A 16,757-nucleotide genomic window follows, 5' to 3' on the forward strand; every position below is an offset into this window, starting at 1 on the left:
CAATGGCATTTCTCCCGGCTGTACCAACAGAGGATATCTGCAAGGTCACCATGTGGGCCTCATATCACACTTTCACGAAGCATTATGCCATTCAGACCTTTGCAGACTGATGCACATTTTGGCCCAACAATACTCTTGGTCGCTGATTCTCATCCTCCAAAGCATCCACCACCTAGCACGACTACTCTTTGTAATCACCTAAAGTGGAGCACCTACAGAGACAATCCTTGAAGAAGGGAAGGTTACTCACCTGGTGCAGTAACTGGAGTTCAAGATGGTTGTTCCCATGGGTGATCCACCATCCACACTTCCCTCCCCTCTGCTTTGGACTCCTCTACATCTGGGTCAGAGAGGGAACTGAAGAGACGGCTGGCTGCACATGTGGGATAGCTGTTTCGAATGTAATGCGCTGGCATCCTGTGTGGACAGCCGACCAAGGGCACTGCTACCTAAAATCTTCAGTCAGAGGCTCAGTAGTGCTCAAGCACCTAAGATGGTTGTCTCCGTGGGTGCTCCATCTCAAACTCCAGTTACTGCACCAGGTAACAAAGCTTTGGGTGCTTTGAGATGTGTGTTACCCATCTATGGCCCATACTTGTTTTCTTCCCCTCTGCTTGGGCCAGGACCTGATTTGCATCAGGGAAAGAACTTGAAAGATGGTTAGTCTGCTCAGTCCCTTATGTTCATGGTGTAGGAGAGGTAGGTTGCAGGAGCAGACCAATGGACATGATTTGCAAGAACTCTCTGGTCTCTGGTGACTTGTGTTCATAAATACCACAATGGAATATAGCTAGGAATTGCACATCTCTAAAACTCTATTTACAATAAGGTAAGTATGTTTTTTTGTACTGGACAGGGATACAGTAGATTTAGGTTCTGTCACAACTATTGATCATTGGGCAACACATTTAACTACGGTGTGGTGCAGTTTCCCATTTGTAAAATGAAGAAATTCTTGGAGTGCTTGCTCCTATAAGTTCCAGTTAGGTGTGTGTGTGCGCTACATGCATGACTGTCAAAGTTTTCCCCTAGCAACTACCTATCAGGCTGGCTGCGGAGCCCACTGGTGCAGCACACTATATGTGATCCTGCTGGCCCAGTCACCCCTCAGTTCCTTTTTACCGCCAGTGACCGCTTTTTGAACTGTGCCTCTCTTGCACTGCAAGTATCACAAGTCCCTAATGTTTATGGCTAGCCTGTTTCTGAACAGTTGTAGTTATCAGTTAGTGGTGTAGTGTTGCAGGAGTTGAAAGGGTTTCCCTTCCCACCTGTGTCCCTCTAGGGACCTTGGGGTATGCCTAAGTCCCAGGTCTTCAAATCCTGAAGGTCTTGTTTAAAATCTATGTCTAAGCAATCCCCCCAACTTGTGTCTGATGCCTGGGGAAGCTCATCAGGTGGACATGTGCAAGATTTGCAAAGCTTTTAAACCACAGAAAGGATCATGACTTTTGCCCAAAGCAGCTCTTAATAAAATTTGCCCTTCAGTCTGAGAGGACCTGCTAGTGAGTGCTTCAGTGAGTAGAGCACCGGTGAGTAGTGCAACATCTTGGGTGCCGAAGAAAGTCTCGTCCTGTCATTAGTACTTTCCGCAGACCACAACATTCCAGCACTGGTCTCACTCCCCATTCAAGTCCTCCAGAACCGCCAACTTGTCATCATCGGCACTGGTGGCACCTCCTGCTTCAACTACATGGACTGTCAGAAGGCCCTGACGGGCTTCAGCCTATGGATGTCAAATAACTAATTGAAAAGTTGATGCATTTTGCATCGACTTTTCAATTTGTTGATGGGGAGATTCCACCTAGGGCTGTTGATACTCTTCAAAGGCGAAAGTGCCATGTGGCACCTGGGATGAGCTGGGGACTGATCCTGGGTTCCTATTGGTGCTGCCTCTTTGAAACACCCATGCAGCCTAACACCGGGCCCCCCGAGGCGTTTCAAAGTGGCAGCGCTGTGTGAAGCCCGGGGACTGGCCCGAGGCTTCAAGCGGCACTGCCATGTTGAAGTACCCCATTTTCTCCCCTGCCCTTCCTCCCCCCACCCCCCGATGCCTCTTTCTGACAGAGGCAGTAAGATGGGGAAACACCTAGTTGACTAGTCCTTCACATCCCTACTTCAGCCCCAAGCATTGAAGTGTTGCGCTTTGTTTCCAAGCCCTATACTCCTGGACTTCCTGAGGATGGAACTGCTCCTCCAGCTGCACAGGGACAAGGCAAACATTATCTTGGTGGCCATGGCCTGGGCCTGTCAGCACTAGTATCCTACCCTGCTGGAGTTGTTAGTGTACGTACCCATTCTGCTACCCCTCCCCCCGGGCCTAATAATGGAGGACCATCGTCACCTCCACCACTTAGATAAAGGGAACAAAGTCCAACGGCATGGAGGCTGTGTGGCTGAACCCTATGAAACAGGCATGTTCAGATCAAGTCTGACATGTCTTTCTCAGTACTAGGAAGCTCTCCACTAGACTTAGCCAAATGGAAGCTTTTTTTCATATTGTTGCTCTCAATACAACTTTGCCCCCTTGTCCACCTCCATATCCCAGTTGCTCAAATACCTTGTGTCGCTTAAACAACACAATCTGGTGACTTCTTCACTCAAGGTGAATCTGGTGGCCATATCGGTGTTTCATCTGGGAGAAGTGGGTCACTCTGTCTTCCTGCACTCCCTGGGTGGGTGCTTCCTTAAAGGTATGGACAGGCTCTACCCACTGGTCCAGTGCCCTTTCCCTATGTGGGATCTCAGCTTGGTCCTTGCTGTGCTTATGGGACCTCCCATTGAGCCCGTGGCCATATTCTCCCTTTTCTACCTCTCATGGAAAGTAGCCTTTCTGGTAGCTATCACTTCCACGTGGTGGGTGTCAGAGCTCTGTACCCTGGTCTTGGAGCCCCCATACACTCTTTTTCATAAAGACAAGGTTCAGCTTAGACATCACCCAGCTTTCCTTCCAAAAGTAGTCTTAGGCTTCCATACCAGATAGAGATACTTTTACCTTTTTTATGCAAAGCCCCACAGAAGCTTCAGGGAGGAATAACTGCACTCCCCTGATGGCAGAAGGGCACGTCCTTCTACATTGACCACACCAAACTTTTGTAAGTCCTTGTAGTTCTTGGCAGTGGCGTATCGCATGAAGGGCCTGCTGATATCACAGCATGTATTCAGATGTGCTATGGCGTGGCCATGGTTCCCTTTCCCCAACTGTCCTAGCACACTCCAAGTGGGCACAGATCTTCTCATCTGCTTTCCTAGCTTATGTGCCTCTTCAGGACATCTGTAAGCCGTGACATGGTGCTCAGTGCATACCTTCGCATCCTGCTATGCCATTGTGCAACAATCCAGACAGCTTATTGACTCCGACCCATCCCCCTTCATAAGGCTGATTAATCACCGAATTGGGATTGATATGAGCAAGCACTGAAAGGCTTAAAAAAGGTTACTTGCCTTTTGTAACTGTTCTTTGAGATGTTGCTCATTTCTGTTCCATGCCCACTTTCCATCCCCTCTGTCTGAGTAGCTGGCAATAAGGAGCTGGGTGGGTAGTCATCTATAGTACACCACACTGGCACCACTCCAGTTGGCTCCACAGTCAACCCAGCAGGTATAGGGTGAAACTTTCCACTAGCTGTTGATGTGGCGCACTCATTCCTAATCAGATATGAGCAACCCATCTTTAAAAACACCAGTTACAAAAGGCGCATAATGGTTTTTTCCTCTCAGGGTTGAGGCTTATTTTATTATGTATGCAAAATGCATAGTGATGACTGCCATTCAGAAACGTAATCAAATGCAGCTGTTTATTTTGCAGTTGCAAATGAGGCCTGAGGTTGGTGGAAAATACATGAGAGAGAAGAGAAGAGATGAGTGAGAAGCTCAAAATCCTTTTCACTTTGAGTAACCTTCAGTGAACTCTGCAGGAGAACTTGAAATTTGGCATTATGTGGACTACTGTAATTGTGTCAACCGTGTGAATAGTTTCTCCATATATGCTCTAGCTGCTCCCCATTCTCTTGCACTGAACTAAATTTGCTGTTTTCCCATGAAATACTTGCTGCTCTGAATGGTGACTCTGATCAGTGGCAAAAAAGATTTCCAGGAACTCAGCACAAAGTGTTTTTTTTTTTTTTTTTGAAATGCAGACTGCCCTGCTTACTGCAGTTGTTGCCAGATGGATATACTAGGGATCAGTGTGCTCTGTCCCCTTGGACATGAGTCATTTAGTTGAGTGCAACAGTGTCTGCCTCTCATCCAGATACTCTCTTCACCTAATCTGGGTTCCTGAGGCATTCTGCACCCTGTAGAGCGGAGTTCCTTGGGTTACAGAGCAGCTAGCTCTGCTGACTACTGCTTCTTACTCAGCCGTCTGTTATGTGCGCAGAGTTGAAAAGGAATTGTGTTCAAACAGTAGCTGCTACATACTTTTTAAAAAAGTGGGATGTGAGGGGAAATAGGCAGCTGTTCATCACAATTACTGCCACTTAATATGAAACCTAATCTTTCCTCCCTCGCTGTCAAAGAGGAGCCTGACATGTAGAAATTGAGTGGCTACTGCCCAACTGCTACTTTGCAGCCCTTCTCGGAAAACAAACACATTTACAAAATACTTTTAATCTGAGAAAATGGCAAAATAAGCCCCTGTAAATTCCCCTTCCAACATGTCCTAGAATCAAAATGTACAATTCATGTGCATGGCTTTTTAACTCTTGCTTTGTACTATTCCACTGTTGCCATGGTAAATGGTAAGCTGGCTTTTGATTGTTTTTGTTGTCTTTGTGATTTCTAGGGACCAGCAGCACCAACACAGTTGGTGGGACTGTGAACAGCCAGGCACCCCAGTCTCAGCCTCCTGCCATAACCTCCAGCCGGAAAGGGACTTTTACAGATGATCTGCACAAGTTGGTAGACAACTGGGCCCGTGATGCCATGAACCTCTCTGGCAAAAGAGGTGGCAAGGGGCATAGCAACTATGAGGTAAGAGATTTCTCCCTTTATTTCCCCCTTACATATGCGTGGAAGGAGAGCTGCCCATGCTAACTTATTGGCTTTATCAAGATGCACCTGCAAAGAAGAATTTCCATGTAGTCAAGCCAAAATAGTGCTGTAGGAAGGAATGAGCCATAGCTCTCATGCAGAGGGCTCCTGCCTCCTGTTCTCTCCAGCACTAGAGAAAGGAGAATCAGGATGTCTTTGAGAAGTACCTGTTTAATGCAGTTACATGGAAGGGTCTGTGGATGGAGGGGAACTGCTTCCACCACACTTAAATAACTTCTCTTTTGGGGCTGGGTTTTCTTTCAGGGCCCTGGAATGGCAAGAAAGTTCTCAGCACCAGGCCAGCTATGTATTTCTATGACATCCTCCCTGGGTGCTACGCCTATCTCTGCAGCATCAGCTACCTCTCTAGGTCACTTCACAAAGGCCATGTGCCCTCCACAGCAGTACGGTTACCCAACAGCACCCTTTGCCACTCCCTGGAGTGGTCCAGGTGGTCCAGCACAGCAACCCCTTGGTCAATTCCAGCCTGTAGGAGCTGCCTCTTTGCAAAGTTTCAACATCAGCAGCTTGCAGAAATCCATCAGCAACCCCCCAGGCTCCAATCTGCGGACCACTTAGCCAGACTCAGAGACTATGCTGGGTAGAACTTGGGACAGGAGATGGGGAGGGAGTTAGGGCCCTGTATCAACTACTATTGCTGCACTGAACTGGCTATTTCTGCCAGAAGGGGAATGAGCTTCCCTATTCCAACCATTGCTGTCAGCTCTCAGTAAGGAGAGTTCCCCATTTCTGAAGGGGGGAGGAGGGTGATAAGTATAAACACTCCTGTTCTTGTATAAGATGAGCAATGAAGATAGAAGTCAATGTGACCTCACTGTAAAAGTACTTCAGTTTGAGTCTGAATCCACACATGCTGAGATAGGAAAGTTTAGTCCTAGCATGAGGCTGTAACACACTTCTCATCTCCTTGAAGAATGAAGGCCAGGAGAGAAGCTGTCCAAATCTCCCTCCTCTCCCCCAAACAATCATCTTTACCTCCTGAGTGGTAGGGCACACAAATGGACTTGCAGTGCAGCCCATGCTTGAGATAGGTCATTACTGCTTTAAATAAAAAGATATATTAACAGCTTTGACTGCAGCATTAGAGCAATTTAAATTGTTTAAAAATGAATTTAAAAAAGTTCCCTGCGGACATGTACTTACCATCAGTTTTGATGTGGAAACACTGTGATATATAAATGTTGTTGGACAACAGTTTAAAATGAGTGGAAAATAGAGGGTTAAAAAAAGTTAAAAAGAAAAAATGGAAAAAAAGCTAGCTATATCCTATACTTATTGGAGACACTTTAACTTTTTCCTTTGTATTTTCATTGTATTAGATAAATGTGAATGTAAAATTGTATAAATTAATGTACTTGAATACTTGTCTGTTCTCCCAGTATGCTTGCTGGATATTTTAGTGCCTTGGACTTTTATTGCTTCTGCAGTTAGCATTGCTTTCTCAGCAGGTCCCAGCTGGTCAAAGGGCAAGTTAAGGGGAAGAATGGACTATTTTGTACCTAGTGACTGGGATACCAAAGGGTTAACAATTTGGATCTTTATACATACATATGTCATACTGTAACTTTGGGTAGGTGTTGGAGGAGGGAGAGCTATTGTAGGTTGGAAAAGTGTTTTGGGTGATGGGGAAACCAGTCCGTGTTGACGGATTTAAAAGTTGATGGCACAATGCTGGTGTAACACAGCGTGATAGGCAGGAGAAGTGATGGAGGGGAAAGAGGAAGCTCAATTGAAACTAACAAACACTGCCTAGAGCCTTAGGAGGCCTGAATCAGAACAAAGAATGGGAAGGAAGTGCATATTTTGGAAAAGTTTAACTTTAATGGTGTTTTGACTATTAAAAACTGTGATATGGAAAGTGGCTAGGTGAGGGTGTGTATGGAGGTGAAGCTATTACCCTGAGGGGATGGGTTATCTGCTGGGATTGCTTTTCTTACCTTTTTTTATTCATTCGTGCTAGGAGTAGACTTTCCTGGTGCGACGTCCATTGCCGGCAATGGATGCACTTGAAATAGCCGGCATCAAGGAATTCCCTCTGTCAAGCATGAAGAGGACTTATGATTTGTTCACTCTAAAGAATTCAAACTGGTACCAGGACCATAACTAAGTGTGCCATCTTTTAGTAATTGTATTGTACCTTCTATTTCTCAACTCATTTTCCCTTTTTCATACTGAAAAATACTGGTTCCCTGTTCAATGTAATACTGCAACCAACCAGTATTATTCTGTAGTGCTGCAACAAGCTGTGAAGGTCAAAGTACTGCTTTCTAGTACATGGGAGTAGCTCAGTGGTGTCCTGAAAATCTTCCCTGAATTTTCTGAGAGCACCGCTCCCTTCTTGGGGGTCTTATTTGTGAATTTATACTTTGTGGATGTTTTGCTCTTATCTCTAAAAACGAATGCACAAGATCTGTTTCTTTCCCTTCACCTGGTTTTGATGTTTATGGCAGCTTTGTCAGCCAGGATATTATTGGTAGTATACAAGTTGGAAATGAAGAGTCTGTGGGTAGATGCTATTGGCAAGGTGGCTGGGCTCAAACAGTTGCTCAATTTTTTTTTTTAAAATTCTTGGTAAGTAACACAGGCTGTGTAGAATACCAGAATGAGAGAAAAGGATTCATGTTGTATACATGTGGTTGGAAGAGGAGAAAATGTCTGGGCTGGTAAAAATGAATCAGAAAGCCTTAGTTTTCTGGTTAAAATTGACTGGTGAGGAGGTTCCTGAATACACCAAGTATGGGTAGGAAAAACAGTGCCCTATGTAATTATATAGTTTAAGCAGTAACAGGAGTGGGGCAACACTTTGTGGTAGAAGAACTGATTGGCTGAGTGCAGCACATGGTTGTTAAATTACTTTGATTTAGTAAGTTTGAGGTTGGTTTTCACTTAACGTTATGCAAGAAGTGGTTTTATTTACCATTGATTTCCCTCCTGTGGATGAAATAACTGAAGTCTAGAGGAATAAACTAATGCTACTGAACTGTTAAATTATTTTGTTAATATTACACTTTGAGTACCTTTTTTCCACAAAATCTGTTTCTGAATTGCAAATATTTTCTTTACATTATTTAACAATGTACACTGTAAAAAACAAAAAACCCACACCAATAAAATGAATTCAAACTTTGGGCTTCCCTGGCCATAGTTAATTGTATGTTTTGCACTAAATCCAGGCATTGCGCTTCTTGTACGATTGCGCTTTGTGCTGCCATTTGTTACCTTTGTAGAATATTTAATGAAATCATTTAAATAAACCAAACCTGCTTTTGTTGAACTGTGGGTTTTCATTTTCAGCTGGTTCTACTTCCCTTCCTCTTGGACCCAGGAGTATTTAATTGCAGATGAGCAGTTTGCCACCAGGAAATACTGAAACCCACACTTTAAAAACCCCAAACCTCTCAAAAGCAGTTTTCAATAACAATACTATCTGTTTAACAAACTTAACACGCTCCAAATAATATAGAACAATAAGGAACAAAAATTAGATGACCATTTCCACAAAATCTGAGTAAACTTAGGCAGTAAAGACACATGTATTTATTTTACACGCAGAAATGAGAATCTGTCTCCTGGTTGAATTTTCTTAGGTTACACTCATTCGTAACTCTTGATTTCTCAGTTTGCAATAAATTGGATGAAGGTTGATCCTCTCTTCTGCTAACATCTGTGGTCCAGCATGATTTTAGTTGCATAGTTGTCCACTTACCACATGGGTGAGACCAAGTTTCCCTGCAGTCCCATAAAGTTAGTTTACCAACTTTTTCTGTGCTGTTTCCTAAATGTCTTTTAAGAGACCAGTAAGTAGAGGAAGTATTGGTAATGCTGCTGGACAATGTGGACCTCTGTAGTTCAGCAAATTCTCTGGCTGGGCACTGGTCAGGGCCTGAGGGTGCAGGACGAGAGGTTCAGCTTGTACTAGCTAACTTGTAAAGGTTTTAAACCACTTATTCTAAACTTTTTGCTGTCCCTGCTGCCCACCTTTATCCGTGATCTCATCTGTCCCATATTGATAGTCTGTCTTCAAATGATTACTGTTTACATATAATGATTCTCTGATCACAGTTGATTTTAGAATTACAAAGTGGGAGTTGGCAATGTCTGGTTAGTGATTTTCAGTTCATCACTTGTAAGGTTATGGTACAAACCTGCTGCTTTCTTCAGGAAGATAGTGAACATTTACTTGAGTTGCATTAAACCATAATGTTATGATACTAGGAATGTGTTCAAGTGACTGTTCTATCTTAAGACAAGTGACCCCTCACATAGTTACAAATAAGATTTATTCACATTTTCCAAAATGTAGTATAAAAACACAAGCTGCTAAAAACTCTTCAGTCAACTGTAGTCCTTTAGAATGCATTCAGCGGAGAATTGTGTATAAATCTCCATTCAAATAATTCTTTCCAGGAGCTGATCTTAACGAATGCTATCCACCTTAAAGGAAACTACTTCTGTGATGAGATACAAAAGTAGAAGGGCATCCTTCACTTATCAGTAGGGAATCAAGTCATGCCAAAGGAATTAAAATCACAAATCTTTGGTGATCTATAACAAGCCCTGGCACTGGGAAGGCTTCATATACCTGAACCACTTTAACCACAAGACGGGCACCACATATATTAAAATGGGCTAAAGTTAAGTAAAAAAATTGACTATTTCTGTAATCAACAATGCATGAGACAAACAAGAGAAAATCTAGTAGAGCCATGTAAGACTGAAATGATTCAGAGGAAACTAGTATACTTCAGATGCTGTCCTGTTAAGAGGGTTCCAGTTTCCTTTTCTTCATGCCTTGAGTCCTCCTGAATGGACTGCATTCTGCAGAGCAAGACAATAGGGTTTTAGTAAGAAAATTATTCTGCCTTTCTCTTATGCCAAAACTCGACCATGTTTTTGCCAGTGCTTTTATGGGCATACTGGACAGCCACGTTCCCCTTCTGGTGAGATCCATCTCCCATTTTAATCAAGTAGCTTAAGTCTTAAGTGAGGTAGATTTACTTTTGCTTTTACCAGAATTTGAACATAAAAACAGCCATTCTAAAACTTAAGATTGAAAGAAGAAGTGCTAGCTGGCATTTGAAAGGGTAAAGCAGTCAGTAGGGGAGGACAGCCATGGATGTAGGTGAGACTGTTAAACTGAATTCCACAGCAGGACACTTGCTAGAACTTGCTCAAAGTTCATAAACTTAATTATGGACCTTATTCAATTTCACATGTGACTCTAGCACTATGCATGCTCACCTTTACTTACTGCCTTCTAAAAGTAGTCAGCTGCTTCCTTCTGCCCATTCCTCATCATAGCTACATTTATATTCCCTTTCTTTCATCATACTTACCTGGTACACCTTGGTTGGAAGAGTGGCTGCTAGGCCTGTGGCCAGGGGACTCATGCCATTGTGTAGCTCTCTCATGTGGTTTGTTAGGGTTTTTTGTTTGCGGAGTCTTGCTGCGTGTTGTCATGTGATAGTGTCCAAGAGGTGTTGTAGGAGCCTGGATTGAGACAGTTGCTCTTTTGTGGCTCTCAGTATCACTAAGATCAGTGGTCTCCAGAGGAATGTCCCACAATTCAGGGTCATCTGGAACAATTCAGAGACAGAAAGAAGACAACATTGTGACATTACAGAGCAGTGTAGCCCTAGTGTCAGCCCTCACTTGATGGCCCCAGAGCAGTAAAACTATAATGGAGTTTGTCGATACAAGAACAAAGGGAACTAAAGTTAAAGTGTAAAAATAGTGCACAAGTGAAGCTAAGACTTCAGGGATTCTGTGTGGTTACTAGAGAGAGTAAGGTTGAATAAAGTGCAACTGCACTTGGCTTTCATGTACAGGCTAAAGCATACAGGTGCAGCCTCAGACACTTCTTGCTGACAAGAATGTGAGCTCACATGTATATACACCAAGACCAGAATCTCTCAACTTCACTGGCTACAATAAAAGGTTCCTATAGGCAGGTTCCCCTCTAGTTGTAGGGTGCTTTAAACACCTACTGATGGAAGGGTGGGGCCCTGAATCCATTCACACCTCTGTCCAGGTCTCCTCTCTTCCCCCTCTACAGGTTATTGTTGCCACTATTGCTCAAGTGAGAATTGGGTCTATGCAACTCCCCCCTCATTCCTAAATCCTGCCTTTGAGCTAACAGTCTGCCAGCATTCAGCTGCCACTTTTCTGACCTTCAAAGAACTCTTCTTCAGTGGTTGGTCCCTGGTGCGCTGCTGCTGGAGTGCTATGCTTCATCAGTGACTGAAGAGATGCTTCTAGGCACAGGTAAAGAAGAACTATTAGTGCCACAAAGGCAAAAGACACTACCTGATGCCCCTATGGGGGAAGGAATTCAGGTAATTTCAGAAAGATACTAACTGTCCTACATCCACTTCTTGCCACTCACTAGAAATGGGGGTGTGGAGGGCAAGACACGAAATGATATCTGGTAAGGCCTACTATGCGCAATGAAAATATCCAAAAATTTCTTGAACTGTAAGCAGAGGTTTGGTTTTCTCAATATTCCCAGTTGGTACTCTATAGCAGCACTGGCTAAGCCTTTCCTAAGAGAACATAATGGCAATTTTGATCATGTCTTGTTTGAATCCACAGCCGTGACCTATAGGGAACAAGTATGACTTGAGATTTCTTTTTATAAGCTTTCTTCAGTCAAACAAGTGGTGGTAAAATTAGGCAGCTGAACAGTTTAACCTTGTAGGTCCTGACTCCAGCCTAACTCACGGGTAAGGGTGGGTTGTGACTACTCCAGCACCTTGGTCAGGGCTGTTGGTCAGGAACCAGAGAGGAAAAAAGCACACCCCTGATGGACATAAATTACACTGACAAGTGGCTGTGATCAATGCTATCCCTGCTTGGGCATAGTTTAATTATGCAAAGGGGAGAGGTGTCTCTCACTTGCATACTGTAGGTCCATGAGAGCCCTTACTGCAAAGCACCTGCTGTGGCAGACCTGTGCTGCTGTAATGTTTAATGTAGATATAGTCCCGGTTGTTAGACTAGCAGATTAACAGTGGCCTGCCCTACCCTGTTTGCTGATGGGATTGGCTACTGCCATCTGATGTTTTTTTTCCATTTGCTCCCGGAACTGCTGCTGAAGTTGCTTCTGCCGTAACTTGCGCTGGTAAGTGGCATCGCTCCCACAGGCTAAGATGCTACTTCTGCTCCAAGAAATAAACACACAGTCAGATGGCACTTCAGCTATAATTACACAGTAGGAAGGGGGAAGTTTATACCAATAGCATGCTAGGGAAAATCCAGCTATGATAGATGGTTCTTCTATCACACTTTCCAACCAAAGCTGCTCCCCGAACTCCCAACATGCTTTACAAGCATTATCTATTTACAACTTCAGGGTTGTCAGGGAGGCTTAAGTATTACCATTTCTAGCAAGCACAGGACTAGGACCTGTCCAAGTTTATACAGGAAATCTGTGGCTGAAACCCTGCTCTTGTGCCTGAACCATATACACAAACCTGACCCAAACTCGAGTAGCAGAGTATTTTGAATTACATATAAGACAACATTTATCACTTCTTGTTGCAGGCTCTGGAATGGGAGGAGCTCAAGCCAATGCAAATATTGCATATACAGTTATGTGAACTGACTATGACACCTGCTATGGTGCCCAAGCAGAAGTAGAGCGCTAACCACCTCACTCAAGAGTTACAGCCTTGGAACCTCATGGTTCTGTTCCTGCCTGATAAGGAGCTGCCTGACTCCTGTATTCTCTGGCTCAGAGCCACAGTACTGTGCACCTTATAAAGTAGCTCTTAGGACTGAATGCCTCCTAAAAGCTCCTGGAGGAATGTGGGGTATAATAGCTATGGATCAAATATAGGGTTGGGTATTGTCTGAATTAAAAGAACCAGCCTTCCACTTAACGTGGCTCATATATGCTCTGGTCACTAGAGTGATATGGAATTTTGGGAGTAAATGGAGGAATTTGTACATTTTAAGCACAAGGTGACCAGAACTGGGGAGGGGTGCTCATTTATAGTACAAAGTTAAACAGATTAAACACTCACCTGGAGCTATTTTGCTGCTCCTGTTCCGTTGTGCTTGAAGAAGCTGTCTCCTGGCCCTGTTTGTGTGGGGACACGCTCTCACAGTGCTGGGGTTGCCCTGTACTATGTTTCTGCAGACAGCTACTGTATCTTGCCTTCTCTATTGCAGGCTCAAAATCTTGCCTTTTTGCTTTTGTGAAATCCAACTCAGGAGGCAGCTAATACAGGAAAAAATTGTAATTCATTGACCAATTCTCCCCGCCCCATTAACTCTAAAGTCACAGACACTCAAAGCATCTTACAACAATATTTCATGTTTTGTGTCCCCCTCTCTAGCAGTTCTTAAACCAGTATCTGGGCCGCTTTTGTCCTTAAAGGATTGGTTTGGTTCTGTATTCTGAAAGGAGTTAGTGGTTGTTTGCAGACCACTATCATTGGCAGTGTTAGTGAATGTTTATTGGCTAGCCTCTATACCAACACACAATAGAATATTTAAATATAGAAGTAATAGAATCTGGACAATCCCACAACAGGGAGGTAGGTAGGTAAGGGAGTAAAAAAAAAAAAAATCACACTTTAAATTTATAGATGTGTACACAGACATGTGTTAGAGCTGGGCAGACCATTTTCTTCCCTTCAAATGCAGGAGTGGAATCATATATTCCACCCTTTAACTGAGCACATATTGAGGGAAGCTAGATAGAACAATATAAAGTGGTGTCAGAGGGATCTCTCTCACCCACATACAACTGGGGAGTTTGCAGTGTCCATATTAATTCCACAGGAAGCTGCAATACTGTGCTTCAGCCACCATTGGTACTGACTGAGATAATAAATCAGCACCTCCAAGCCCACCCACCTGATTCCAATATGGCATTCTCTATCTATCAGGTACTGATAGCTGCTCCTCCTGGATCCTTCCCTTAGGTCAGCACTCCCAGGGCTCTACATCTGCATATAAGACTCTCTGGTAAACTGGAACTAAAGTCTATGGCAAGCTGTTCTAATTTCTGTAGCATACTAGATATTCTGTGGTGGCTTCCAAATATATCAAAGTGGAGGGGTTTCATTATAGCAAATATGATAACGAATAGTCAGTACAGGAGACCAATGAAGTGTTTTTTATATTACATTCAGCACATTTTTCTTAGCCCCTAAATTTTCAGTTCTCTGTATGCTGAAGATTTCTGCAATGCAGTACTGTTAGAGGAGAGCTGAAACTTTCAACAGCTGTGCAGGGGGAAAAGTAGTGGCTGGCAGCACTTCTTTTAGACTAGAGCTCCCACTGTTGTTTACAAATAGTGAAAGCGGACTGGGGGCAGTTGCTGTGGGATGCTATCTGAAAATTTTCTAGTTTAAAAGAAGCTCTACTGTACATAGCACAGTACAATATTTCAAGTAACATGTTTTGATGTGGCACTGGAATTAGTTCATCCCTATCTATAATAGTATTTATTTAAACTATTACCAACAAGGGTGCAGCTGGACCCACTAGCAGTAAAGATACAGAATGGGCTGGTGCTCAGAAACTATAGTGATTGGAATGAGATGGGAATCTGACAAGAAGAGAGTAAACAAGACCCCTGGAAAGAGAAACAATGGGTTTAAGTTTCAGAATTGTATAATTTTGATGAGCTATTGGGAAAAATATTTTACAAAGAATAGTCAAATAACTAGCAGCCAAGGAAGATTGTGGAATCATTGCCACTAGACACATTCATGGTTTCCATCCCTTTCAAAACATGAATTGAACCAGTGACCTACCAATCATTCCAAATTGATGTAGTTTCCTTCTTTGAGTTACCAGCATAGTGGATAGGTAGAAAGCAGTAGATACAATATATCTAGACTTTAAGACTTGAGCCAGTCACACACTACATTCTTATAATCAAACTAGGGAAATACTGTCTAGATGATGTGGGTATACAACTAGGAACAAGGAGGTTCCTGGCAAACTAAATTACTCTGCTTTCCCCTTCTCCAAAGTCCCACATACTGCACCTGACGAGGAAGTTTATTCACTGATCGCAGGTAATCTTTGTCCAGGATGCAGTTCCCAAGAGCATTTCCAAAGCACCTGAGGGACAAGAGAGCCTGCCATGACTGAGAATTTCGTATTGTATTCTTATGCCATCTTTTGAAAATGAGCAAGAAATGTTCAGGTTCTCCACTTACTTTAGTGCCCTCTTTAGCCCATCTGTCACTGCTTCTTTCCTTGCCTTTTCTAGGGACAATGCCTTGGACTTCAGGCCCTCACTCACTCCATAACCCACGTCTTCATGGTATGACCCATCCTGAGAGGTGAGTTAAAAAAAATGAAGGAATCAATACTGGAACTTTTGCTTTTAGACAGCTGATTAAAATACTACATCTCTCGTTTGTGGACTATATGTATTAAGTGGCTTGGAATGTATTCTCTAGTAAGTTCAGCTTTCCAGGGGCCCATAGGATTGTCTGGTTTGACACAATACTATGGTGTGTTGCAGTTCAGCTCCACACACACAGTAATACTGTCATTCATGGTACTTAATCAACTAGCAGTTCACCAGCAGATGGAGCAAACAAAATCACATCCATTTACCTTGAGTTGGACTTTTACAAATGCACAAACTCCTACATAGAATTTGCCATTGTTGAGATCAACAAAATCTGGGGAGAAGAGGAAGGAGATGGAGTTACAACAGAGATCCAAACAGTGTATCTGTCAGGGATGGTGTAGACGGAGCTTGGTCCTGCCTTGAGGGCGGGGGGCTGGACTCGATGACCTCTCGAGGTCCCTTCCAGTCCTATTATTCTATGATTATGGGGTGAAATTTCTACCTCATGCTCATATTCCTAAGAAGCTTCAGAATTAAACCTGGTCTATACATAACATTTAGATCAAACTCATGTGCCAGGATAAACTTTCACTGCTGAGTCTTCCACATCAGCTACCATGCTTGATCCACCATTTATATTACAACCCACAACAAAAGTAGATCTTTGGCAACAAAATACCACACCAAGTATTGGACTTTCCACTTGAAGGGATATGGGGCCATACCTTCCTTCCTTGTCTCTTAGATACCAAGTGCCCTGAGGAAATGAAGTCAGCATTTGCATGCATGATCATGATGGCTCCAGCATGGATGAGGCAGTGCAGTGACGGAATGAGCCAAGCTTTTTGTGGGGGTGGGTGGGGAGGGGAGTCACTCCCTGCTCCCCCAGGTCTCTATCAATTCCTCCACTACCACCCCCCTTCCTCCTAACATTAAAGAGGTCCCTGTCTCCTGCAGCTGCTCTCCCTCCATTTCTCCATTGTTGGGACTGAAAATTCTAATTCCCTGAAGGAGCATGGGGTATGTTGTGCATTCACATAAACAGGAATTTTGGTTAACTCAAATGTGGATAAAAACAAACTTTATCTGTACAAAATATGATAGAAAAATAGGAAAATAAACTGCAGGGCATCCTAAAAAGCACCCTGATTGAACCGTGTACCATTCAACCAACTTGCTATCTTTGGCATGCTTGCTGCAAGTTGACAATCCCTGCCAGCTATAAAAAGAATATGATTTTATTAAACACCCGAGGAGCCATTTGGCCTGGGAAGAATTGGACATTACATTGGTGGAAGAGGGGCCAGAGAAGACAATTCTAGAGAATACTAAGTAATAGTCAACATGTACTTGCCAAGAACCAATCATTCCAAACCAATCTAGTTTC

The 16,757-nt window shown here is 43.4% G+C and overlaps 3 protein-coding genes across 27 annotated transcripts in view; 2 read left to right on the forward strand and 1 right to left on the reverse strand.

Annotated features, from left to right (window-relative positions):
- Positions 1–8,176, forward strand: part of WNK1 (WNK lysine deficient protein kinase 1) — a 167,715-nt gene extending 159,539 nt beyond the window's left edge. For 12 of the 13 annotated variants that reach the window (XM_075940982.1, XM_075940987.1, XM_075940991.1 and 9 more), the window contains 2 exons: positions 4,781–4,968; positions 5,293–8,176. In XM_075940982.1, coding sequence (XP_075797097.1) covers positions 4,781–4,968; positions 5,293–5,607 — 503 coding nt within the window. In that variant the 3' untranslated portion in view covers positions 5,608–8,176. The remainder of the gene's footprint in view (positions 1–4,780; positions 4,969–5,292) is intronic. The other variant, XM_075940997.1, reaches the window with a different exon arrangement.
- Positions 8,177–8,563: 387 nt separating this feature from the next.
- The window catches only part of RAD52 (RAD52 DNA repair protein), a 28,282-nt gene continuing 20,088 nt past the window's right edge, over positions 8,564–16,757 (reverse strand). For 3 of the 8 annotated variants that reach the window (XM_075941163.1, XM_075941149.1, XM_075941155.1), the window contains 7 exons: positions 15,228–15,346; positions 15,054–15,129; positions 13,074–13,270; positions 12,073–12,206; positions 11,220–11,303; positions 10,386–10,625; positions 9,313–9,867 (listed from right to left, as the gene is read on the reverse strand). In XM_075941163.1, the coding sequence (XP_075797278.1) occupies positions 9,809–9,867; positions 10,386–10,625; positions 11,220–11,303; positions 12,073–12,206; positions 13,074–13,270; positions 15,054–15,129; positions 15,228–15,346 (909 nt within the window). In that variant the 3' untranslated portion in view covers positions 9,313–9,808. Of the gene's footprint in view, positions 8,933–9,312; positions 9,868–10,385; positions 10,626–11,219; positions 11,304–12,072; positions 12,207–13,073; positions 13,271–15,053; positions 15,130–15,227; positions 15,347–15,633; positions 15,702–16,757 lie in introns of those variants that run through there. The other 5 variants (XM_075941121.1, XM_014579689.3, XM_075941132.1 and 2 more) reach the window with 4 other exon arrangements.
- The window catches only part of ERC1 (ELKS/RAB6-interacting/CAST family member 1), a 507,898-nt gene continuing 506,419 nt past the window's right edge, over positions 15,279–16,757 (forward strand). For all 6 annotated transcript variants that reach the window (XM_075941054.1, XM_075941075.1, XM_075941087.1 and 3 more), the window contains exon 1: positions 15,279–15,353. The gene's annotated coding sequence lies outside the window, so the exon portion shown is untranslated. The remainder of the gene's footprint in view (positions 15,354–16,757) is intronic.

Source organism: Pelodiscus sinensis, chromosome 1 (assembly GCF_049634645.1).
Source record: "Pelodiscus sinensis isolate JC-2024 chromosome 1, ASM4963464v1, whole genome shotgun sequence".
Lineage (NCBI taxonomy): Eukaryota > Metazoa > Chordata > Testudines > Trionychidae > Pelodiscus > Pelodiscus sinensis.